The 27,678-nt window shown below is 35.5% G+C and overlaps 1 protein-coding gene across 2 annotated transcripts in view; it reads left to right on the top strand.

Annotated features, from left to right (window-relative positions):
* The window catches only part of LOC114028125 (poly [ADP-ribose] polymerase 12-like), a 64,607-nt gene that overhangs the window by 26,419 nt on the left and 10,510 nt on the right, over positions 1–27,678 (top strand). The window contains exons 4-8 of one of the 2 annotated variants that reach the window (XM_027842326.1): positions 2,111–2,203; positions 6,804–6,927; positions 8,951–9,052; positions 15,046–15,214; positions 26,421–26,541. In XM_027842326.1, the coding sequence (XP_027698127.1) occupies positions 2,111–2,203; positions 6,804–6,927; positions 8,951–9,052; positions 15,046–15,214; positions 26,421–26,541 (609 nt within the window). The remainder of the gene's footprint in view (positions 1–2,110; positions 2,204–6,803; positions 6,928–8,950; positions 9,053–15,045; positions 15,215–26,420; positions 26,542–27,678) is intronic. The other variant, XM_027842327.1, reaches the window with a different exon arrangement.

Here is a 27,678-nt window from a genome sequence, read left to right as displayed (position 1 = left end):
TTATATTATTTATTTATTTTGGGGAAAGTTATCTATATATCCCTGCCTGTCTAGCATACTACTAAACATATAATAGGTATATAATAAATACTTACTGGTGAATATCCAATTAAAATATATGTTGAGCACCTGCTGTGTGCTAGGCACCATAGGGAGATATAAATAGATACAATACTGTCTGTGTCCTCAGGGAACCCAGGAAGACAAACACCATAATTTAAGTCTAACTCTCAAGAGAGTGGGCATTGAGCACAGTCCTTGAAACTTTTTTTGTGTTAAGGGGGACCACTTCCCCTGCTTTCGCAGTCTGGTGAAGCCCTTCTCAGAATAATATTGTTAAACTCGTAAAATTATATTAAAATGAAGATGTAATTTTTTTCCTGTCCACGTTCATGGACACCCTGAAATTTATCTAAAGATACATTTTTTTGGTTAAATGGTTCTTTGGTTAAGAACCCCTGATTTAGAGAGAGAAGAATCAAAATTGAGACTAAGAGAGCACTTAAGGAGCTTAACATTCTAGTTTTCCTTCCACATGATTGCCAAAGTGATTTTTCTTAAGCAGACAGTTGATCATGTCACTTCCTTACTCAACAAACTCTTGTTAAAAAAAAAAAACTCCTAAATTTTTTTTGTTTTTAACATTCATTTAAAAAAAAATTGAGTTCCAAATTATCTCATTCCCTCCAGGCCCTCCCCTCTCATTGAGAAGGCAAGCAAAACGATATCAATTATACATATGAAGTCAGGCAAAACATATTTTCATATTAGCCATGTTGCAAAACAAAAAAAAAAAGCCCACAATAAAAAGCAAGAAACATAAAGTAAAAAAAAAATATGCTTCATTATTTACTCAGCATTCATCAGTTCTCTTTCTGGAGGTGGATAGCATTTTTCATCATGGGTCCTTTGGAATTGTCTACTCAATAAACTTTTTAAAAAATTTTGTTCAGTATTTTATTTACCCTCCAATTACATGTAAAACAATTTTTAACATTTGTTTTTTTTTTTAAGTTTTGAGTTTCAAATTCCTTCCCTTCTTCCTCTCACCCCTCATTTAGAAAGCAAGCAATTTGATATAAGTTCCTAGTTGTACCTTAACTTATCAATATCCGTCATGAAGTATGCTCCTCAGAAATGAACACAATCCTCCAGATATGTTTGGACCAGGGCTAAAAAGAATGGGACTGTCACCTCTTTCATTCTGGATACCATGAGTATCTTAAGGCTGACTCCATAAATTTTTTGGCTACCACATAGCAAAAGAACACAGAAGTACTGAGCAAACTGTAATCAACAACCAAGAATAATCTACTGAGGCCAGAAATATCCTAACACCATTGGATATTATGCTGATTAGCATAGCTGATGCATAGGACCAAGGCAGAAGGATCCTTGGGACCCAAATGCCCTAGGCAAAACCAAGTAGAAGTCACAAGCCAGAAAATGCTATTACCTTTGAAGGCTCATGTTATCTTCCTTTAGATTTTTGTAGAAAATGAAAAAAAGATCAGATTAGAAATGATTTATGTTATATGAGAATTGGTTGAAGGACTAGACCTAAAGATGTTTTACCTAGAGAAAGACTTGTAAGGGACTTGCTTATTTGTTTGAAGGACTTTCGAGGCAGATTACAGATTAGAATTGTTTTTTAGAACCATGGTTGTTGTAAGGTAGTAAATCTGAGCACAGGATCAGGAAAACCTTTCTACTCATTAGAGCTATCCATAACTGGAGTAAGCACATCCCTTGAAGTCCTCAGAAGCAGAACCTTGATGATCACTTATTAAGGATTTTGTAGATAAGATTTTCATTCTGGTATTGTTTGAATTAGATGGACTTTGAGGCCTTCTGACCCTGAGATTCTCTTAAATTTCCATATACATGTATATTTCATATCCATACATTAGATCTCTTGTCCTTGGCCATTCTTCCATGGTCTTGAATGTAAATTTTATTTCTGATTATTTTAATATCATAGTTCGATCTTTACTCATAGTTACTACTAGCAGCTTACAGATACAGTTTCATTAAACAAGAGATTGCAAGCTGGTAGAAACACATTTATTATATATGTTATTTCAGATCTCTGTGTTTTTTTTTTTAACAGATAAACGAACTGAGTCTGCTTCTACAAGCAATGAGAAGACAAAAACTAATGAGATTTGCCTTTACTACATCTGGAAATTCTGCAAACAAAAAAGTGAGTTGCATTTGTAACAGAACAGTATGAAATAGCTCCCACTTTCCATCCTGATGTAAACTCACTCTATAGAATAGCAGTATAAATTGGCAGTTAAAAATAAACACAATTATTATAAACACAAACACATAATTATAAAATTAACACAAATTCTATTTTCCAAGTTTGAATTTTGAGAAATGCTGTTTTCTTTATTGTTGTTATCATCCTCTTGTGTCTTTTTAGAGAAGAGAGGACTAAAAGACAGACTCAATATTAAAAAACCTTTCAAGACTCAGGGGATTGAATCCAATTAAACCTAAGGTTTTGTGCCTGATTGGATATTATGTGTGTGTGTGTGTGCGTGTGTGTGCGCGTGCTTGAATAAGTTTCATTTTTGTGTACATATATTTTTTATTTATATACTTGAATACATTTTATTTTTAAAGAATTTGTTCACACATTTTTCTTGAGTTAATAGAAATTCTCTAAGAAATACTTAAACAACTCCTTCTACAACATATATTCTCTGAAAATAATTAGATAAAACTTGCTAATCAAGTCATTAGGGATGATGATATATGCCATTTTCTAATTTTGTTATTTACTCATTGTATAGTTTAAATATTTGGTGCCAACTCTGACCTTTTTCTGTCACTTTATCTCTCTGTGTTCCTGTCTGTCTCTGTCTCTGTTGACAGTGTGAACGTAAATTACAGCAAGGAAAGAGCAGGGCTCTTTCTTAACTCACTTTCTGCAGTTTCATCTTAAGGCACCCCAGAAATACAGGTCCCCACACAATAAGGGAACATTTAACATGTTCTTGTGTGTTACATTCCTGGGGCATACCCAATGCCATCTGCCCATGATCATGGAAACTTGATAAAGTAGCTAATGTCAAGATTTTTAAAATATAAGAATTCTTTAAGAAAGAGGCAATGAGGTATGGTGGAAGGAACACTGGAGTTGAAGGGATTTTTTAAAATAGATTTTTTATTGGCACATTTTTTTTTTAATCCTCTCCTACCCAGTAAGCCATCCCTTATAACAACAACAACAAAAATTCAGAAGAAGTAGGTCAGGAAACTAACCTTCATAGTTCCACCTTCTTTCCCCCCCCCCCCCCCATCTCTTCCTCAAGGGAAGGGAGGTACATTTTCTTATTATTTCTTCAAAGACAAACTTGCCAACATGAATTCTTGTCTGGATACTGTCTCTCGGTAACTGTGTTGTAGCCTTAGGTGCAGAGCTCTTAAATGATGCCCAGGTGTCCTCATTTGAAAAATGAGAATGAATTAGATAATTTTTAAAGTCTCTTCTAGCCCTAAATTGCTGGGAATTTATCATTTTTTTTCATTTTCATCAAAGAAAATCCAGCTTTGAAAAATGGGGTGGGTTGGTATTTATTAAGGTAATAATAAAAAAGAAAAATTTTAAAATAAGTATGGGGTGGGAAATCAAATGTCTTTTTACAGAGGAAAATAGGGTTATCTTTTTCATTCATTCATTCATAAAGAAGATAGAACATTATAAAACAAATTTTTTTATTTAAAAATGATTCATTTTATGTGCATTTATAATTTCCCTCCCACTCTTATCTCAATTGAACAACACAACAAAAAGAATTCCCCTGGTCTAAATATGAACTATATCATAATCATGCCTAGTCCAGCAAAACATTGGCAGTGCCTGAAAATGTATCTCTCTTTGCCTTTTAGTCCATTACCTCTCTGGAAGTGAGTGAGTTCATCATTCTGGACTACCGTTTATCATGGAATTGATCAGAGTTGTAAAATCTTTTGTTTTGCTTTATGATGTTGTTATTGTATAAATTGCTCCTCTAAGTCTGCCCACTTCATTCTAGATCAATTCATAGAGGTTTTCCAAAGATTTCCTCTGAAACTGTCCATTTTGTCATTTCTTATCTTCCAGTAATATTACATTTAGTTTATATAACATGATTTGTTTAGCCATTCCCCTAAAGACACACCCTTAGTTTCCAATCTTTGTCTACTATGAAAAGAGCCTCCATAAATACTTTTGTGCATGTAGTACATATACTACCTCTTTCATTGGTCTCTTTGGGGGAATAATGTGGTAGTGGTATAGCTAATGGATATGCACAGTTTAATAACTTTGGGGGCATAGTTATAAATTACTTTCCAGAATGACTGGACCAATTCATAGCTCCAGCAACAGTGTATTAATTAGTGCATCTGTTTTCCTGCAGCCCCCTCTAACATTTTCTCTTTTGTTATCTTTGCCAGTATGATAGTTATGAGGCAGAACCTCGAAGTTGCTTTAATTTGCATTTCTCTAATTATTAGTAATTTAGAGCACTGTATTTTAAGTAATTTTGTTTATAACTATGATCCCGAGTTACTGTGGAAAGATTATGTTTGGTAAACTATTTAAGAAGGTAAGGAAATTCATAATGCAAGATTAACTCCTAGAGACCAGGGACTACTTTACTTTGCTTTTTGTATCCCCACTGCTTAACCCAAAACCTTGCCAGAATAAGTGCACAAAAATAAAATTTTATAGATTGATGTTAGCCCAGAACCATGGAACTTTTCCTCCCTTCACATTTATTTCTTGTCAGATTTGATTAAATGAGGTAATGTAAAGAAAATGCTTTGCAATCTATGCTAGATAAATTTCTGTTATGATCATTATGTTGATACAGGTGTGTCATGCTTTTAGAAAACCCAATATGCAAAATTAAAAATTCGTAGAATAGATACTTTGATGCGTGGGATTATTTTAATTTCAAAAATAATTTCCCCCTTACTCTTTTAAAAAAATAATTCAGTCATTCAGTCAATAAACATGTTTTAAGCTCTTATAATGTTTCAGGCACTATGCTAAGCATGTGGGATAGGGGAGTGGTTGAACCAGGTGATGATAGAGAATTCCAATGGAAGGTAACTGGATCAGAAATGAAGAGGTGGCTGGCCTGAGTGCTTTTCTTAAATGGAAGCTTTGGCAGGAGCTCTTTGTCCCACCCTCCAATCAGGGTAAAGGTAGAGGTAAAGGTCTTAGGGTAGAGGGTACTGATGAGTTATGAGCACCAAGGCTAATGAAATCTTTTGGGACAATGAGGCTCCTGGGAACACGATGGAGAAGTCCAAAGTAGCACAGAATTCCTTTAAAAGTAAATTTCCCCAACTGTTTATTCCAGCTAAAGAGGCCACTTGCTATTTATTCCCCATGTATAACAGTCTACCTCTTACTTCTGTGCCTTTGAATAGGCATGTATCTGTATTCCATGCCTGGAAAACATTTACTTTGCTCCTCTCACAATTAGGATTTGAAAATTTCTTCAAAGCTTGGCTCAAATGCTTCCCCTTATCTCCATCTCTCTCCCAAGTCCCTGACTTCTTTTAAATCCCACCTTTTACAGGAAGTCTTCCCCAACTCTCCTTAATTCCAGTGCCTTTCTTACTAATTATTTCTTATTTACCCTATATATGGCTTGCTTTGTATGTTGTCTCCTCCATTAGATTATAAACTCCTTGAGGGCAGGGAGTCTTTTGCCTCTTTTTGTATCCCCAGTGCTTAGCACAATGCCTGGCACATTTGTGGTTCAGTTGTTCAGTTGTGTCTGACTCTTTGTGACCCCATGGATCATGGAGTTTTCTTGACAAAGATAGTTTCATTGATCTAGGAGATACCTGGCACGTAGTAAGCACTTAATAAAATGTTTATTGATTAATTGATTGATGGTGTCCCTTCCTTCATTCATTTGTGCATATTTTGTACATATTTCTATGTATATATGTTGTACCCCAGTCCCCCAGTAGAATGTAAGCTCTTGAGGGCAAAGATTGTTTAGTTTTTGTCTCTGTATTCCCAGTGCTTATTATGCTATGGTATCTGGCACCCAGTAAGCTTTTAATGAATGCTTGTTGAATGAATGAATGAATTTAAAATAAGATTTAATTTACCAAGAAAAAAAGGATTTCTATTCAGATTTTCCAGAACATGTTTATCCCAAGTGGGGTATATTTATATAAAACATTATACCATGCTGCTTCATCAAAGTGGGAGAATTTGGAAATAGCATTTCATTTTGAGTCAAATGTTCAAGTCCAAATTCTCATGCTGTATTTGCTGTGAGCTGGGTGACCTTGAGCAAGTTATTTGAACTTTCTAAGCTTCCCTTTCCACTTCTCTAAAGTGTGTATTAGGAGGCTAGGTGATTCAGAGGAGGTGGCACAGTGGATAGAGTGCTGGGCCTAGAGTTGGGAGGACCTGAGTTCAAACCTAGCCTCAGTTACGTACTAGCTATGTGACCCTGGGCAAGTCACTTAACCTCTGTTTGCCTCAGTTTGCTTAACTGTAAAATGGAGACCCTGGAGAAGGAAATGACAGACTTCTCCGTGGATTACCTATCAAACGAATTCCTATGAGGACAGAATCAGATAATGGATATAAGGTGCCTTTTTACCATAAATAATAATGAAAAATGATATTATTACTTATTCGTCTGACTGTCTTATACTCAAAGGACAGCACATAGTCATATTCCTGTTTATTCTTTAGTAGTTCTCACATTTATTTTCTCTTCTTACAGTCTAATAGTATTTTATGTTCTTTGGGGATTTCATTTTCTTTACAGATAACTGCAGGAATATTCATTACAAGTTGCCTTACCGATGGCAAAAGTTGGATGGCACTGTTTGGAATGATCTTCCCATGATGGAAGGGATTGAAAAAATCTATTGTGACCCAAAGAACTCCAGGTAAGTTGAGATTTGCATCCTTTTTCCTAAGCTCCAGAGTAGGACCAAATGTGAAAGCCCAAAATATATTCCCAGTTATATTCCTTTAGATTTTGGTGGTATTGAATCATAGAAAAGACCTAGTGAATACTGCTCAACTTCTCATGGATGAAAAGACAGAATGTGGCTACATTTGACAAGGATGGTTTCAATTTGTTGAGGTGACTTTTCCAATTTGGAAGAGCTATGTATAACCTTATAATTCATACTACTTGGGTAAATCCTAACAACTGGAAAAGAAATAGTTTTTTTTTCATGGTTTTCTTTTCTTTGGTCTGTGTCTTCTTTCATAAAATGACTAATACAGAAATGTTTTACATGGTTACACTTGTATAACCTATATCAAATTGCTTACTGTCTAAGGGAGAGGGGAGGTGAGGGAGGAAGGGAGAGAATTTGAAACTGAAATTTTTTTTAAAATGTTAAAAATTGTCTTTACATGTAATTGGGACAAATACTATTAAAAAACAAAAAATACAGTTTTTTAAAAAAATTCAGATTTTAAACTTATTCATTGTATCAGGTAACAGATTCACTCTGATGTTGAAACAAGGTCCATAAATTTTATCTAAATAGTATGCTGGCCACTTGACTACCTGGGCAAATCACCTAACCTGAATTTTTTTTCGTACTTGGGGATAATAATATTTACAATACTTTACTCAGTGAACACAGCGCTTTGTATACCTTCAATATTTCTTACACCTGAAATATTTTGTTCATGGGAGCTATTGTTGTCATTTGATACTTTTGAGGTTAATTCCAAATGTGAATAATCTAGCTACTAAGTAGTTACTATTTGACCAGCAATGTACTAAATGTAACTCTGAAGGAATAATTCAGATTTAGTTTATGAAGTGCTTTACATATAGTTTAATTTTTTTTCAAAATATCTTTTATTTTTATCTCACCTTCATTTTGCAAACATATCCTCCCCTCCCTCGCCCGCCCCCAAAATATCAATTCCTTGTAACAAAGAATAAAAAAGGAAAGAGAAAGAATTTTGTTCAACAAAATCAACCAACGTGTTTATTGTGAATGGCAGTAGATGTAATATTCTACCCCATTGTTCACCTCTTCTAAAAAGAAGAGAAAGAGGTGCTGTGAACCAGCTGTCCAGGGCCCTTTTTCTCTGATTCAGGTGGAGAATTCCCAATTTTTACTTGCTTTGAGGTGAGAGAGAAAGTGAACTTCCTATAGGAAGGAATCCACAAAAGGCTCTTTATTCTGTCGTTTCACTCTAGGTCTATAACCCCATATCTGTAGTTACTCTTTGAGAAGTACCGTTGATAGCTATCCTAGACTAGGTGTTTCAGGCAGCCTTTTCTACCCTTTTTTCATCTGGAATGCTCAAAGCCTTAGGCCTGGTGATTGGGACTATACTTTCTCCTTTTTCTGTGTTCTCCTGAAAGGAGACATTATTTTTCCTCTAAATTTAGGGATAGGGACCAGACTTGTGACTTTATTGGTATAAGATGTTCCCAGGTGAGGAAACTCTACAAATGCAGGCTGGAAATTTCTTGTCAACTTATAGTCTTAGAGATTTGCTTGGAGACACTGAGAGGTTAGGTGATTTTCCTAGTACATATCAGAGGCAGGACCTGAACCCAGGTTTTCCTGATTCTAAGGCTAGCTCTCTGTCCACTACCCCAAGCTGCTTCTCATTATTAAACTGCCATTATTATCATATCACCCTGTCTCTTCTACCAGGGAGGAGATGGCATGATTAGACGTTAATTTCTTTGAGTTAAGCATTGCATTGCTGCCTAGAGAAGAAATAAAGCTAGTTATTCTGCTCCAGGGAAAGGCACCTTAGGTCAATTGATTCTAAAAGTTACAGGGTTCCCCCAGTTAAGTTCAAGAGGGGAACTTAGAACCTACTTTTCTTCCTTACTTTATAGGTTAGGATTTTACACATTTATCACAATACATTCAAGATTTGAGAGATAATTTACTATGACAATTTTTCTTCTCTCCTGTTTAGATATGTTTCCCCAGCCCCATCTCCCTCTTCTCCCTCGTACGTCAGTCTCCTGTTCAACTTGGCCCTTGGTCTTCCGCCTCTTTTCCCAAATGTTGGAGTCCAGTGAGTAATGATTATTCTGTTTTCATCCTCATCAGTTCTCATGGTAGAAGACTTACTGAGTGATGAAGAGAGACTAAATAGACAGTAGAGAATCTTCAGGAGGTACCATTCCTCCTTCTTTCCTCCCATCCTCAACCACTTACAGCCAAGATTGGCACAACTGCCAAAGACACAACATTGCTAGGCACAAAACAACAAAGAATGGTGGAAGGAAAGCCCAAAGCCCCAAAATTATATTCTTTAGTTTTTGTTTGTCTTATAATTTACCAAAATGTAGGGCTCTCATCTAAAGATCATTGAGTTAAAATACAACTGCAGAAAAGGTACCATGTTAATATTGACATTCTTACTATAAGTGAAACTAAAAAACAAGGAAATTCCTGCTAAATGGCAGGATGGTTTATAGTTTTTTCCTTAGGTAAGCAAATAAAAAGAATGAAAAAAAGAGAAGAAAATGGGAAATGTCTTATTGGCAAAACAACTGACCCAGAAAATGAATTGAGGAGAGATAATTTAAAAATTATGGGGCTACCTGAAAGCCATGATAAAAAAAAAAGCATAGACATCATATTTCAAGAAATTATCAATGAAAACTGCCTTGATATCTAAGTTCCAGAGGGAAAAATAGAAGTTAAAAGAATCCATGGATCACCTCTCAAAAGGAAAACTCTCAGGAATATTATAGCCAAATTCCAGAGCTCTCAGATTAAGGAGAAATGATTATAAGCAATGAGAAAGAGACCATTCAAATATGAAGCCCCGGTCAGGATCACACAAGATTTAGCAGCTTCCATGTTAAAGGAGCAGAGGGCTTGGAATATTATATTCTAGAAGGCAAAAGAGCTAGTATTACAACCAAGAATCACCTACCCAGAATCCTTCAGGGCAAAAAGTGGACATTCAATGAAATAGAAGGCTTTTAAACATTCCTGAGGAAAAGATCAAAACTGAAAAGAAAATTTGATCTTCAAACACAAGACTCCAGAGAAACATGAAAGAGAAATCATAAAGGACTTAATAAGGTTAAACTATTTACGTTCCTATATGAGAAGATGATACATGTAATACCTAGGAATTTTATCATTATTAGGACAGTTAGAAGTTGTCTACATAGGGCATGGATGTGAGTTGATTATGTTGGTATGATCTAAAAAAAATAAATGAGTGAGAAAGAGGGCAGCACTGAGAAAGGGACAGAAAGAATGAGGAAGATTACCTCACATGAAAGAGGCTTGAAGAAAGAGCTTTTATGGAGGAGGGGGAAATGGAGGTAGGTGGGTAATGCTTAAATCTCACTCATCAGAACTGGTTCAAAGAGTGAAGACTATCTATCCATCTATCTGTCTGTCTGTCTGTCTGTCTATCTATCTATCAAAGTAGATATAGATATATCACACTCATGTGGGTATGGAAATCTATCTTATCTAATAGGGAAGAAGGAGGGGAGGGGGATAAGAGAAATGAGGAGATAATAAAAGGAAGGGCAGATTAAGGGAGACAGTGGTTAGAAGCAAAACAGACTTTTGAGGAGGGAAAAGGTAAAAAGAGAGGTGGATAAACAGAAGAAAATAAAATGGAGGGAAATACATAGTAATAATAACTAAATGTGAATGGGATGAATTCACCCATAAAATGGAGGTGGATAGTGGAATGGATTAGAAACCAGAATCCAACAATAAGTTGTTAACAAGAAACATTATTTGAAACAGAGAAATGGTCATAAGAGTTAAAATGTCTAGACCAGAATCTATTATCCTTCAACTGAAGTAAAAAAAGCATGAGTAGCAATCATAATCTCAGACAAAGCAAAAGCAAAAATAGGTCTAATTGAAAGAGATAATCAGGGTAACTATATTTTGCTAAAAGATATAGACAATGAAGTAATATAAAAATTTTTTATAGGATGTTTCTCTGTTAAAGGCTTCATTTCTCAAAAATATAAGGAACTTGTCAAATTTATAAAATAAGAGCCATCACCCTGTTGATAACTGGTCAAAGGATATAAACAGGCAGTTTTCAGAAGAAGGAAATCAAAACTATCTATATTCATATTTTTTAAATGCTCTAAATCATTGTTGATTAGAGAAATGCAAATAAAAATAACCCTGAGGTACCACCTCACACCTATCAGATTGGCTAACATGACAGAAGAGGAAAATGACAAGTCCTAGAAGGAATATGGAAAAAGTCATACACTAGTGCACTGTTGGTATAGTTGTGAACTGGTCTGACCATTCTGGAGAACAATTTGGAACTATGACCAAAGGACTACAAAACTGTGTATACCCTTTGACCCAGTAATACCATTACTAGGTCTGTATCTCAAACAGATAAAAGAAAAAGAAAAAAAGGACCCATATATACAAGAATAATTATAGCAGCTCTTTTTGTGATGGCAAAGAATTGGAAATTGAGGGGATGCCCATCAATTGGAGAGTGGCTGAACAAGTTATGGTATATGATTGTAATGGAATACTATCGTGCTATAAGAAATGAGGAGGGGGATGGTTTCCAAGAAACTTGGGAAGTCTTCTATGCACTGATACAAAGATAAGTGAGTAGAACCGGGAATTCATTGTACACAGTAATAGCAATGTTGTAACATCTGTGTAACAACTGTGAAAGATTTGCTACAGTAATCAATACAATAATCCATGGTAATTCTGAAGGGTTTAGAATGAAAAACGCTATCCCACCTCCAGAGAGAGAAAGAACTGATGAACTCTGAATGCAAATTGAAATATAATTTTCTCACTTTATTTTTCTTGTTTTTTGGGGGGGAGGGAGATGACATCTCTAATATCGAAATGTGTCTTCCATGATTTTACATGTATGATTGCTATCATATTGCTTGCCTTCTCAATGGTTGGGGGAGGGTCTGGAGGAGGGAGTTTGGAACTCTAAATTAAAGAAAGAATAATATTGGAAATAAATATGAAAATTTTAAAGCAATAACAAAATATATATGTATATAGTGAGCCATAAGCAAGATAAATAGAATAATTAAGAGGAAAGGCAATGGAATTAACACTTCCCATCAAAGGTAGGATTTTACTTGGGACTTAAAAGAAGTCAGGGATGTCAGTGGTTGGAGTTGAGGAGGAATGGAGGATAGCTAGAGAAAATGCCCAGAGCCTAAAGATAGAGTGCCTTGTTCATGGGACAGCCAGGAAGCCAATGTCACTAGACTGAAGAGTATATCTTGGGGAGTAAGATGTAAGAAGTCTGGAAAGGTAGGAGGGGGATAGGTTATAAATGAATGCCAAAAACCATTTTGTATTTACTCATAGAGGCAACAGCAAGTCAGTGGAGTTTTTTGAGTAGTGGGGAGACATGATTGGACTTGCACTTTAGGAAAATCACTTTAGTGACTGAATGGAGGATGGATTGGAGTGGAGAGAGACTTGAGCCAGGAAGACTCACCAGCAGGCTACTTCAATAGTCCAGATATGAGATGAGGAGGGCCTGTGCTCGAGTGGTGGCAGAGTCAGAGGAAAGAAGGAGACATAATTCAAGAGGTGTTGCAAAGATGAAATAGGCAATCCTTGGCAACTGCTTGGATATGGAGGGTGGGGGTGGTAAGAGAGAGTGAGGAATTCAGGATGATTCCTAGGTTGTGAACCTGAGGGATTTGGAGGATAGTACTTCCCTCTGCAATTATAAGGAGGGGAAGAGGGGGGAAAAGTTTGGGAGGAAAGATAATGAATTCTGTTTTGGACATAGTGAATTTAAGATGTCTGCTGGATGTCCAGTTTAAGATGTCTGAAAGGCAGTTAGAGATGCAGGATTGGAGGTCAGCAGAGAGACTGGTGCAGGAAAGCTATGATTTTACCATCATCAGCATAGAGCTGGCAGTTACATCCATAGGAGCTGATAAGATCCCCTAATGAAGTAATATCGAGAGAGAAGAGAAGAGGGTCCAGGACACCTACAGTTGGGTGGCACAGTATATAGAGTACTGGAATTGGAATCAGGAAGACTTGAATTCAAATTCTGCCTCAGATACTTCATAGCTATGTAACCCTGGACAAGTTGCTTAACCTCTTACCTGCAGATTACCTGTAAAATGGGATAATAATAGCACCTACCTCAGAAGGTTGTTGATCAGAGTTTTTAAAGCTTTCAAAGTTGTTTTTCTGTACAACATTATTGATAATGCATCATTTATTTGCCTGCTTCTGCTAACTTCACTCTGCATTAGTACATGTCTTCCCAAATTTCTCTGAAACTGTCCCTTTCATCATTTCTTATGGCACAAAAATATTCCATTACATTCACATCCTATAATTTATTCAGCCATTCTCCACTTGATGAGCACTCCTTTAGTTTCTGGTTCTTTGCCACTACAAAAAGAGCTACTATAAATATTTTTGTGTATCTTGTTCCTTTCATGTTTTCTGTTCTTTTTGTGATGTAGACTTAGTAGTGATATTACTTGGCTAGTTTAGTGACTTTTAGGTCATGTTTCTAAACTGCTTTCTAGGATGGCTAGACCAATTCATAGTTCTTCCAATGGTAAGTATGCTATTATGTTTATTTTCCCACAGCCCCTCTAATAATTGTCATTTTCCTTTTTTGGTATTTTTGTTAATCAAATAGGTATGAGATGGAATCTCAGAGATGCTTTAATTTGAATTTCTCTAATTGTGATTTGGAACATTTTGTATATGGTTGTTAAGAACTTGGTTTTCTTCCTCTGATAACCACCTGCTTATATCATTTTATCATTTAGCTATTGGGGAATGGTGCTTGTTCTTATATATTTGAATAAGTTCCTTGTATATCTTAGATATTATATCTTTATCAAAAATACGCTGCAAAAATTTTCCCTCCAGTTAACTATTTCCCTTCTAATTTTAATTCCATTAGTTTTGTTTGTGCAAAGATATTTCCTTCCTCTCTTCCCTAATTTGTTTATTATGTGACCTTTTAAAATCTAAATTGTTTCTTCATTTGGAGCTTATCATGGCATATGGTGTGAAGCGTGTGTCTAAACCTAATTTATACCAGACTGCATTCTGGTTTTCTCAACAGCTGTTATTAAATAGGGAATCTTTTTCTTCTATATTGTACTTAATCTGTTTCCCTGAATGATCTCTCTATTTTTTAACCAATATAAATAGTTTTGATCATTCCTGCTTTGTAATACAGTTTGAGATCTGGTACTTCTGGACCCTCTTTCTTCCCACTTTTCCCTCTATTATTTACCTTGAGATACTTGATCTTTTGTTCCTTTAGATGAAGATGGCTATCATTTTTTTTCTAGCTCTATAAAGCAATGCATTGATAGTTCAATTGGTATGGCTCTGCATAAGTACATTTAGGTAATATTGTCATTTTTATTATATTTGAACAACAACCACTAGTAATTAACATTTCTCTATTTGTTTATGTTTATATTTCTATAAATAGTGTTTTGTCATTGTGTTTTGTATAGTTCTTGTTTGTATCTTGGTAGGTCAACTCTCAAATGTTTTATACAATCTGTATCTATTTTGAACAGAATTTCTCATCCTATTTCTTCTTGCTTGGTTTTGTTGGCAACACACAGAAATGCTAATGATTTATGTAGGTTTATTTTATATCTTACGTCTTTACTAAAGTTGTTGTTTCCATTAAATTTTTTTTTTGGTGAGGCAGTTGGGGGGGGGGTGGTTAAGTGACTTGCCCAGAGTCACACAGCTTGTAAGTGTTATGTGTCTAAGGCCAGATTTGAACTCAGGTCCTCCTGACTCTAGGGCTGGTACTCTATCCACTGTGCCACCTAGCTGCCCCTTGTTTCCATTAATTTTAGTGGCCGTTTTAGAGTTAATAAATTTTTGTTGAATTCAATTGAATTTGAGCTTTATCCAGATGCTTAGAGAGATATGCCCACACATGAAGATACTGATTATACATTAAAGGTAGCTCTGTTGTTTCCCATGCATACAAAGGCACATTTTTAATATACTGAACCATCTATTTTAAAAACCCGTTCTGCTTCATTTCTGTAGAATGGGAGATCTGGACATCAATTTTGAGACTATGACCTGCGGTTTGAATCAAGTGCGTCGTTTATCTACCCCCTCCTCGGTCACCAAACCTTCCAATATTCTCTTAACCACAACATGGCTCTGGTATTGGATGAATGACAATGGTCAGTGGATTGAATATGGATCCCAGGTAAGTGGCTATTCATCTGATTTGTTTTTTGTGAGGTTTTCACTGGGTTATTAGATTGGGTCGACATGTGAAGATCAGTTTGATATTCATCCAAGCCAGCTGGGAGAAATTAATATTCTCTGTTTGTGTGTGTGTGTGTGTGTGTGTGTGTGTGTGTGTGTGTGTGTGTGTGTGTGTTACATAACAGTTTTGCAGAGAGTCCTTCTGAATGTATCCTGCATGGAAAGTTCCCTTTTGTCCAGTTTCTTATAGCTTTATAATACCTTAACTAGAAGTTTTATTTTTCTTTGCTACTTTCCAACTTGGGATAATGGTTTTTTGTTGTTGTTTTTTTCTAACTTTTGGATAAAACTAAGGTGAATGAGGACATGACTCCATGTCTGGCACATCTATTTCCAATTAAACTTCAGTGATATCGCCTGGATATCAGTCACATTTGGAAAAGAGAAAGTCATCAGCTATATAGATAGATCAAATAAACTATAGGCTTAAGAAATGTCAGTCAGTTATTTGTAGAGGGAGCTCAGTTTATAGCAGTTGTCAAACTTGGAAAAGTATTTAGGGAACTGAATAGTCATTTGCTTTACTTTCTCTGCTTCCTGGGAATCTAATATGGGTCAGATCAGTCTGTGGTTCCCAGAGAAGTGTGGGTTATACTTGGTGTAAATAGCCCTGGAATGCTACTCAATCTGAAGCTATCTGACTACCTAAGAGGCATCTCTGGTATAGTGAAAGAGCAATGGGCATTGGTTTGGTAGAGACTTGAGTTTTAATTGTACTTCCTACACCATGGATAAGCCATTTAAGTTCCTAGTTTCCTTATCTTTGACAAGGGGAGTAACATGTTAAGGTCTTGTATTGTACATGATAGAAAGGTAATTGTAGGTTTTATTATTGGATAGGTTTTATTATTAGACAGGCCAGTCGATGAGCTAATAGAAGCCACTATATTTCTTTGTCTATTGCATGATAGAGTTGCCTACTAGTATAAGAAATGAGCTAGGGAACCTACTTTCTTACTTCTTGTTAATTTTTTTTAAATCAGTAGTTACAAAACAGAGTCAAAATGGCAGAATGAGAAGATGAATATTTGCCTAGCTCACCTAGCACATTTTCTCCAAAACAACCTTGAAAATGCCCCAGACTGAATTCTAATGAGGAAAGCCAAGAAAAGTTATAGTGAGTCATTTTTTAAGCCCAGGGAGACAGAGAGATCTGTGAACACCAGGCACAGGTATTAACCAGAAGCAAGCTACCCAGTGACAACAATCATTCTAATGCCCAGGGATGGAAAGTGGGTTGAGACAAAACACAAGAGGAAAAAGCACCAGGGAAGAAAGAGATCTTAGGGGATCCCTGAACTAGCACTGGGAGCAGAAACAGGTGCTATCTGGTAGCTATGTCATCCATTACCCACTATCAGGTCACAGATCCAGGGTAGAGAGGAGTGGTCATGGGTGAGGAGGGTGAGGCTAGCTGTGTACTGAGCAAGGAACAAGTTCCAAAAATGTGACTGTGTAGCTCTGAGTCCAGGAGTAGAGCTGACACAAAGTTCTAGCCTAGCACATAAGCCTGCAGTGGAATAATCAGGGCAGCATTTCCAGACCAAAGGGCAGTGGGTGGTTCAGTCACTTTGAACCTACAGAACCTTCCAGCATACTAATGATGACTGAGTCAATTAGCAGTCTATGTAAATTCAACTACACACAAGCCAACAGACCCAAATCTTCATCAGGAACTTGCAGAGGTAAGACCAAGAGGGCAGTGAATAGACTTCTCCCCAGATTATACCACTTTGGGAGCATTGAAAATATCCAGGCCCCCCAGTTAGAGCTGTGAAAGCATCAGAAGTTTTTAAAAGGTTAGAAGCTCAAACCAGACATCTTCCCTGCCCCCCAGAAGTACAGAGAGTCCGTATAAACATAAAAGCCAAAGTCAAGAAGTAGGCAGAAGAAAAAAACAAAATCAAAAACAAAAAAACAAAAAAAAAAACCCTGACCATAATGAGTTACTATGGTAACCAAGCTCAAGACACAAACTCAGAAGAAAACAATGACTTATAAACATATACAAGCAAAGCCTCAAAGAAAAATTCAAATTGGATACAAGCTCAACAAGAATTCCTAGAAGAATTAAAGAGTCTTTAAAAGAACAAAAATAATTGATTTGAAAAACTAAATAAGAGTGGTAGAAAAACGTAAGAAAAGAAACGAGAACTATACAGGAAAGATGTGAAAAAAATTAACATTTAAGCTTTGGGGGAAAAGAATTGAAATAATTTTTAAAACTTGGTTAAAAAATTAACAATTAAGTTTGATAAAAGAAGTGCTAAATGTTATTGAAAAAATAACTCCTGAGACGGAGGGGGGATCCAGCCTCTGATCAGAGGGGGATTGCAGGTATCTCTTTGCTGGTAATGAGGCACAATTCTCTTGCTTTGCCCTTGCTTGGATCTGAGTCACAGTTCTGGGTGGCAGTCCTGGGGTGAGGAGGAGTGCTGGCATGGTGGAGTTTGTGGAGGCAGTGGAGAGGGAATCCTCCTTATAGTGCCAAGGCAGAAAAGAGTGCTTGTGGTCACTCATAGACCAGAGCACAGACCAGAAAAGGAGTAAACACCTTGCCTTTGATCATAACACCTTGGAAGAACTGAAAATTTATAGGTCCCTAGAAGTACTTCTGAAAACAGCTGCACAAAACCCCTGAAGCTTGGGATAGTATATTCTCCACACTGGAAACAGACCCTACCTTAACAAAGAGTTACATAGTCATGTAACGGGCTGGGATCATGAGCAAACAGCACAAAAAAAGTCAGACTATAGAATCTTATTTTGGTGACAAAGAAGATCAAAACATACAACCAGAAGAAGACAACAAAGTCAAAGCCTCCAAGAAAAATATGAGTTGGTCTCAGGTCATAGAAGAGCTCAAAAAGAATTTTGAGAAGCAAGTTAAGAGAAGTAGAGGAAAAACTGGGAAGAGAAATGAGTGATGTAAGAAAATCATGAAAAAGAAGTCAACAGCTTGCTAAAGGAGATCCAAAAAAAAAAAAAATACTGAAAAAAATAACATCTTAAAAAATAGGCTAACTCATATGGTAGAAGAAGTCCAAAAAGCTAATGAGGAGAAGAATGCCTTAAAAAGCAGAATTGGCCAAAAGGAAGTCCAAAAGTTCACTGAAGAAAATACTTCCTTAAAAATTAGAATGTAGCAAATGGAAGCTAATGACTTTATGGGAAATCAAGAAACTATAAAACAAAACCAAAAGAATGAAAAAAATAGAAGACAATGTGAAATATCTCATTGGAAAAACAACTGGCCTGGAAAACAGATCCAGGAGAAATAATTGAAAAGTTATTGGATTACCTGAAAGCCATGATCAAAAATAAAAAAAAAACCTAGATATTATCTTTCCAGAAATTACCAAGGAAAACTGTCCTGATATTCTAGAACCAGAGGGTAAAATAGAAATTGAAAGAATCCACCAATCACCTCCTGAAAGAGATCCCCAAAGGAAAAGTCCTAGGAATATTATAGTCAAATTCCAGAGTTCCCAGGTCAAGAGAAAATATTGTTTTGTTTTGTGTGTGTGTGTGCGTGTGTGTGTGTGTGTTTTGTGAGGCAATTGAGGTTAAGTGACTTGCCCAGAGTCACACAGCTAGTTGAGTGTTACGTATCTGAGGCCAGATTTGAACTCAGGTCCTCCTGACTGCAGGACTGGAGCTCTATCCACTGCGCTACGTAGCTGCCCCTCAATGAGAAAATATTGCAAGCAGCCAGAAAGAAACAATTCAAGAACTGTGGAAAAACAATCAGTATAACACACGATTTAGCAGCTTCTACATTAAGGAATTGGAGGGCTTGGAATATGATTTTCTGGAGGTCAAAAGAGCTAGGATTAAAACCAAGAATCACCTACCCAGCAAAACTGAGTATAATCCTTCAGGGGAAAAAATGGGCATTCAGTGAAATAGAGGACTTTCAAGCATTCTTGATGAAAAGACCAGAACTGAATAGAAAATTTGACTTTCAAATACAAGACTCAAGAGAAGCATGAAAAGGTAAACAAGAAAGAGACCTTTCTCAGAATTAGGGTAGTTGGAAGTAATATATATAGACAGAGGGCACAGGGTTATTTGAATATGAAGAGATGATAGCTAAAAAATAAAGTTAAGGGGTGAGAGAGGATTGTACTGGGAGAAGGAGAAAGGGAAAGGTAGAATGGGATAAATTATCTCACATAAAAGAAGGAAGAAAAGCTTTTACCATGGAGGGGAACAGGGGGGAGATGACAGGGAATGAATGAATCTTACTCTCATTGGATTTAGCTTAAGGAGGGAATAACATACACACTCAATTGAGTATGGAAATCTATTTTACCCTATAGGAAAGTAGGGGGGAAGGGTATAAGAAAGGGGAGCATGATAGAAGGGAGGGCAGATTGTGGGAGGGGATAATCAGAAGCAACTACTTTTGAGGAGGGACAGGGTCAAAGGAGAGAATAGAATAAATGGGGGGGTGGGATAGGGTAAAGGGAAATATAGTTAGTTTTTCACAACATAGCCATTATGGAAGTGTTTTGCAAGACTACACTGTATCGAGTGCTTGACTTCTCAGTGAGGATGGGAGGGCAGGGAGGAAAGGAGAGAATTTGGATCCCAAAGTTTAAAAAAAATGTTAAAAATTGTTTTTACATGCAACTGGGAAATAAGATATACAGGCAATGGAGTATACAAATCTATCCTACCCTACAGGAAAATAGAAAAGGAAGGGGATAAGAGGAGTGGGGGGTTGACAGAAGGGAGGGCAGATCAGGGGAAGGGGTATTCAGAATGCATTCCATCTTAGGGTGGGGGGAGGGGAGAGATGGGGAGAAAATTTGAAACTCAAAATCTTGTGGAAGTGAATGGTAAAAACTAAAAATAAATTAATTAATTAAAATTTTAAAAAAATAACTGCTTGAAAATTAGAGTATACCAAATGGAAACTAATGACTCCATGAAACATCAAGAAATGATAAAGCAAAGTCAAAAGGCTGAAAAAATTGAAGAAAATGTGAAATATCTCATAGGAAAAACAATTGATCTGGGAAAAAGGTCAAGGAGAGTTAATTTAAGAATCTCCTTCCATACTTCTTTTGAGATTATCCAAACTTAGTAGAAACATACCCAGGCCCTCTGTCTAATTAGACTCCCTCTAAGACCTCTGGTGATGGATAAAGTCCCAAAAGGTTATATGTATTATCTCCCCATATAAGAAAGCAAAGAGTTTAACATTGTTTAGCTGCTTATAATTTCTTACTCATGTTTACCTCTTTATATTTTTCTCCAGTCCTGTGTTTGACTGTCAAAATTGCTACTCACCTCTGCTTTATTCATAAAGAATGCTTAAAAGTCTATTTTATCAAAACTCCATTTTGCCCATGCGTAGTTTTGCTAGTTAGCTTATTCCTGGTGGCAATTCTAGATCCTTTTCCTTCTGAAACATTATATTACAAGCTGTCTGTTTCTCGATAGTGGTGGTTGCTAAATCTTTTGTGATCCTGTCTGTTATTCTTGGTACTTGGATTCTTTCTTTCTGGTTATTAGCAATACATTTTCCTTGACCTGGGAGCTCTGGATTTTGGTTATAGGATTCTTGGGAGTTTTCATTTTGGGGTTTCTTCTAGGAAGCAAGTGATGGATTCTTTTAATTTCTACTTTGCTCTCTAGTTCTAAAATATCTGGGTAGTTTTCTTTTATGAATTCTTGAAATATGATGCCTAGGCTCTTTTTTTGTTCAAAGCTCTCAGTTGAAGGGTGGAAAAGAGGAATGCCATGAGAGATAAAAAATGGGGAAAATTATCTCACATAAATGGGACTCACAAGGAAGAGTTTATACAATAAAGGGGGCAGTTGGAGGCAGCGAGTGAATGACATTTGAACCTCACACTCATCTGAACTGGTTAAAGGAAAGAAAAATACACACACACACACAGACACACACACACACACACAGAGCTGGGTACAGAAATTCATCTTAAGTAGGAAGGAAAGAGGAATAAGAAAAAAGAAGGAGGTGGAATAAGAGGGGAAGGCAGATTAAGGAGCCAGTGTTCAGAAGCAAAACAGATTTTTTTTTTTTTTTTTTTTGGCTAGGCAATGGAGTTGAGTGACTTGCCCAGGGTCACACAGCTAGTAAGTGTCAGGTATCTGACAGATCCTTCTGACTCCACAGCCAGTCCTCTATCCACTGTGCCACATAGCTGCCCCTGGCAAAACAGATTCTTAAAGGGAAAAAAAAATAAAGAGAAGGAAAAGTATATGAGAATAGGATGGGGGGAAATACACAATTAACAATCATAATTGTAAATGTGAATGGAATGACTCACTCATAAAACAGAAGAGGATAGCAGAATAGATTAGAAACCATAGTTAAACAATTTGTTGTTTATAAGAAACACATTTGAAATAGGAAGATACACATAGAATTGAAATGAAAAGCTGAAACAGAATCTATTATGTTTTAGCTAAAGTTAAAAAAAAAACAGGGGTAGCAATCATGATCAAGGACAAAACAGAATAAAAAATAAAACCAATTACAAGTGATCATAGGGAAGCTACATATTGCTTAAAAGTACCATTAATATCAATAGTAAACATATGCATCAAATGGCAAACATCTAAATTTTTCAAGGAAAAGTTAAATGAGTTACAGGAGGAAATAGAGGACTTTCAAGCATTCTTTGTGAAAGGATCAAAGTTGAGGAAATAGATAATCAATCTATAATAGTAGGGGACCTTAATGTACCACTCTGACCTGGGTAAATATAAACCAAAAAATTTTTAAAAAGAAATAAAAGACCTGAATAGAATTTCAGTGATGTTAGATATACTAGACCTCTGGAGATTAATGAATGGAAATAGAAAGGAGTATATCTATTTCTTAGTTACGCATGTCATTTTCACAAAAATTGCCCTGTATTAAGGCATAAAATCCTTACAAACTTATTCAGAAAAGCATAAATGTTAAATGCATCTTTTATAAACCACAATGCAATAAAAGATATGTTCAATAAAGAGTTACTGGAGAAATGATTAAAAATTCATTAGAAACTAAATATTTTAATCCTAAAGAATGGATCAAAGAACAATTCATAAAAACAATCAATGATTTCATTAAATATAATGGCAACAATGAGACAACAGAACAAAATTTGTGGAATACAATCAAAGTAGTTCTTAGGGAAAATTTATGTATTTTAATTCTTATATCAATAAAAGATAGAAACAGTAAATCCATAAAATACGCATACAACTAAAACAAATAAACTAGAAAGCCTCCCAAGTAAATTAAATTAAATTAAAACCTCCCAAGTAAATACATTGGGTGTGCAATTAAAAAAAAAACCTAGAAAAAGAACCAATTGAAAATCCCCAATTAAATGCCAAAATGGAAATCCTGAAAATCAAAGGAGAGATTAATAAAATTGAAAGTAAAACAACTATTGAACTAATAAATAAAACTAGGAGATAGTTTTATGAAAAAAAACAATAAAATAGATAAACCATTGGTTAATTTGATTAACAAAAAGAAAGAAGTAAACCAAATTACCAGAATCAAAAATAAAAAGGGTGAATTCACAACCAATGACAAAAGAATAAAAACCATTATTAGGAGCTATTTTGCCTGACTATATAAGCCAGTAAAACAGACAGTCTAAATGGAATGGATAAATATTTACAAAAATATCAGTTGCCCAAATTAACAGAACAGGGAACAAAATACTTAAATAACCCCATCTTAGAAAAAAAATTGAGCAAGCTATAAATGAACTCCCTAAAGAAAAATAAAACAGGATCAGATGGATTTATAGATAAGTTAAAGAACAATGAATTCCAATACTATATAAACTGAAAAAAATGGGTAAAGAAAGAGTCTTACCAAATTCCTTCAATGGCAAATATGATCTTGATAACCTAAACCTGAGAGAGTCAAAACAGAGTAAGAAAACTATAGACCAGTTTTCCTAATGAATATTGTTACCAAAAAAAAATTAAATAAAATACTAGCTAGGGGATTACAGTAATATATCACAGATTATACCCTATGACCAAGGTAGATTTCTACCAGGAATGCTGGTTGGTTTAATATGAGGAAAACTGTAAGCATAATTGACTATATTAAAGCATAATAAAAACTAAAAAAAAGTCACAATTATTTCAACGGATTCAGAATTTTTTTAATAAAATACAATATCCATTCCTGTTGAAACACACACACACACACACACACACACACACAAGCATAAAATAAGTGGAACCTTATTGAAAATTAGTACTTAAAAGAAAAAGCAAGCATTATATATAATGCGAATAAGCTGGAAGCCTTTCCAGTGAGATCAGGAGAGAAAGCAAGGATGTCCATTATCACCATTACTATTCAGTATTCTCCTCGAAATGCTAGCTATAACAGTAAGACAAGAAAAAGAAACTGAAGGAAGAAGCATAAGCAAAGAGGAAACAAAATTATTACTTTGGTCAGATGATATTAAAGTTTACATAGAGAATTCTAGAGAGTCTATTAAAACCTAATTGAAAAAATTTATAACTTCAGGAAAATTTCAATATATAAAATAAAGGCATACAAATCATTAGTATTTCTGTAAATTACCAACAAAACCTAGCAGGAAGAGATAAAAAGATAAATTCCATTTAAAATACTACAAATGGTATAAAATGCTAAAATGAAATAATATAAAATAATAGTATATAATACTAGTATAAATAGTGTAAAATGCTAGTGAATAGCATAAAATACTAGACTTGGGAGACTACCTACCAAGACACACACACACACAAGAACTTTATGAACACAAACACAAAACATTCTTTACACAAATAAAGTCAGATCTAAGTGGAGAAATTAATTGCTCATAGGTAGGTAGAGCCAATATAATAAAAATGATAATATTACCATGATTAATTTATATATTCAGTGCCATATCAATCAAACTACCAAAGAATTACTTTATAGAGCTAGAAAAAATAACAAAAGTTATCTGGAGGAATAAAAAGTCAAGAATATGAAGGGAATCAATAAAAAAAAATGAGAAGGAAGAAGCCTAGGAGTACCATATCTCAAGTGATATACTACAAAGCTGTAATCATCAAAATAATTTGATGTTGGATAAGAAATAGAGAAGTTGATCAGTGAAACAGATTAGCTATACAATATACAAAAGCAAATGAACAGAGTAATCTAGTGCTTGATAATCCCAAAGATTCCAGCTATTGGTGAAAGAACTCTCTATTCAGTAAAAACTGTTGGGAAAACTGGAAAGCAGTCTGGCAGAAATAGGTATAGCCGTCGTATCATATCATATCCACATCATATCATATCACATCATATTCCAAGATAAGTTCAAAATGGGTACATGATTTAGACATAAAGGGTTACATCATAAGCAAATTAGTGGACCATGGCAGAAATTACCTGTCAGATCCGGGGATAAGAGAAGAGTTGATGACCAAATTAGAGATAGAAAGGTTCACAGGAGGTTAAATAGGCAGTTTTGATTATTTAAAATTGAAAAGGTTTTGCATAAATAAAACCAATGAGGGGAAGCTAGGTGGAACAGTGGGTAGAGCTCTGGCCTTGAAGTCAGGAGGACCTGAGTTCAAATCCGCCTCAGACACTTGATACTTACTAGCTGTGTGACCCTGGGCAAGTCACTTAACCCCAATTGCCTCACCAAAAAGCAAAAAAATTTTTTAAATTAAAAAAACAAAACAAAACAATGAAGCTAAAATTTGAAGAAAAGCAGGAAACTGGAGGAGAAAATCTTTGCAGCAAATTTCACTGATAAAGGCCTAATTTCTAAGATACATAGAGTAGAGTCAAATTTGCAAGAATAAGAGTCATTCCTCAATTGATAAATGGTCAAAGGGTATGAAGAGGTAGTTTTCAAAGGAAGAAATCAAAGCTATCAATAGCCATGTGAAAAAATGCTATAAATCACTAATAATTAGGAAGATACAGATTAAAACAACTCAGATTGGCTAAGAAGACAAAAAAAAGGAAAAATGACATGCTAGAGGAGAAGTGGGAAAGGCCTGTTGGTAGAGCTACAGACTAGTCCAACCATTCTGTCCCCAAAAAGATATTAAACTCTCCATACCCTTAGACCCAGCAATACTTCTATTAGATCTATACCCCAAAGAAATAGAAGAAAATGGAAAAGAGCATATATGTACAAAAGTATTTATAGCTGCTCTTTCTAAGGTGGCAAAGTATTGAAAACTGACAGAATGCCCATCAACTGGAGAATGACTGGACAAATGAATCGTATATGAATACGACAGAATACAATTGTGCTATAAGAAATGATAATGGGGATGGTTTCAGAAAAATCTGGGAAGACTTGTATGAACAAATGCAAAGTGAAGTGAGCAGAGCTAAGAAAACAATTTATATAGTATCAACAATATTGTAAAAATAATCAACTCTGAAAAACTAAGTAACTCCAATCAACATAATGATCAACTACAATTCCAAAGGACTCAAGAGGAAATGTGCTAAGCACCTCCAAAATAGAGGACTGATGGACTGAGATTGCAGAATGAATTATATTTTTCTTCTTTCCTTCTTTTCTTTCTTTCTTCTTTCTTTTATTTCTTTCTTTTTTTTTTTAGACATGGTAGTGTGAGAATTAGTTTTGCATGACTATATATATTTAAAATGGGTTTTGTTTTTCTTGTCTTCTCAATGGGTGGGGGGGAGGAATGGGAGGGAGAGAATTAACAACTGAAAATAAAATAAAATGCACCTAAAAAATAAAGTCAGTAGTTAGCTTAGCATATAAAATAATATGTTTTCTTTAAAAATGAGGGTGAGCTACTATTTGAATATGATCCAGGTCCACTAAATTGGTTTGAAGGGGGTGGGTTTCAAGAATACTTTTCCCTTCCCTATTTAACACTCCTAGCACTCCCCCTTTCTCACAGTTCATTGTTTTTGACCAGTAGATGGCAATGTCTTTAGTCATTTCCTTCATATTGTACCAACTGATTTTTTATGTTATTTTTACAAAGTTGAATTTCCTGTGTTTTCCAATTAAGGTCATAAAAAGTGGTCCATATTTTTTCCGAAGCCAAAAATGAGTGGATATTATATATCTTATATCCATGTATGCATGTTTTTCAAAGTTCTCAAAACTTCTGTTTTTTAGGGTGAAAATCATCCTACTTCTTCAATAACATCTATAGATATAGAAACAGTATTCCTTGCTGATTCATTTGCCACTGTAGACTTTCAGGCGGGACATCAGTTCTATGAAATCAACTTTAAAGGTATAATACTTATGCTTTCCTACTTAACCAGAGAATGGTAGATTTTAATGCCACAGCTGATGGTCAAAGAACTATCCACACTCTAGTATTAAGAAGCAAAAGAAGAAAGACATTTTATTGAATTGAGTGCTATGCCCATGTTTGAATGAAAGACAATATCACAAATACTAAAACAATTTAAATTGTGTCCTTATAGCTTCCTGAATAAGGGAAGAAAGTGAGGGGGCAAAGGCAGGATAGCCTGAAACATTCAATATGAGGGAATTAGGTTCATTAAAGGCAGTGGGTCCAGTAGAATGAGTTCTGAACTTTGAGTCAGGAAAGATCTAGGTTCAAAGCCTGCCTGTTAGCATTTATCATTTGTATTACCTTGGGTAAGGTAACTGACATCTCTAAATCTGGGAATAATAATACTGTTGGTATGTAGTACTGCATACATGTGGTTACACAGTTGTTGTAAGGACCTAGTGAGATCGTGTATTTTGAAGCCTGACGCATAGTAAGTGCCGTATAAATGTTAACATTATTATAATGCTTATCATTATCATTTCCCTTTACAAACCCTAAAGCAAAGTCAAAACAGTTTTGCTTGCAGACAAATTTGAAGGGTAGAAGGATGATAATTTGGGCTTGGTATCCCTTGATGTCTCCAGCTTTCATTGATGCACATGTGTCCTAGCTCTACCAGTTTCTGACTTCATCATAGATTAGCTGTGGAGAGAGAAGCCAGATGTGATAAAACGAGCCTGGGTTACAATTTACGCTCTTCATGACATTGAGGAATAGGAAATAATTCTCAGTGATTCCACTTGTGTGCTGTTGTAAGGTATCGTGGTTGTTGGCTATATCTGAGTGAGATTCATTGGGTTCTCAGCAGCCAATACTTGGTACTCTTCTCACCATATTAACCTTAAAAGTAGTATAAATGCCACTGTATTTATTCTGGCTGCTTCTGAAGCAACCTAAGGACATAGCTTAGTTGGTGTAGCCAGAAGATCTAGAAATGGAGGGAATGATGCCCCCTTCTCTAACACCTTCTCTAACACCACAGATGAAATGGCTCTCAGGACAATTGAATCCTTTCAGACTTTGTGTGTGTGTGTGTGTGTGTGTGTGTGTGTGTGTGTGTGTGTGTGT

Source organism: Vombatus ursinus, unplaced genomic scaffold (assembly GCF_900497805.2).
Source record: "Vombatus ursinus unplaced genomic scaffold, bare-nosed wombat genome assembly UNPS02014870.1, whole genome shotgun sequence".
Taxonomy (NCBI): domain Eukaryota; kingdom Metazoa; phylum Chordata; class Mammalia; order Diprotodontia; family Vombatidae; genus Vombatus; species Vombatus ursinus.
Note: the sequence above shows the minus strand (reverse complement) of the source record. Positions and strands in the feature narration are given on the sequence as shown.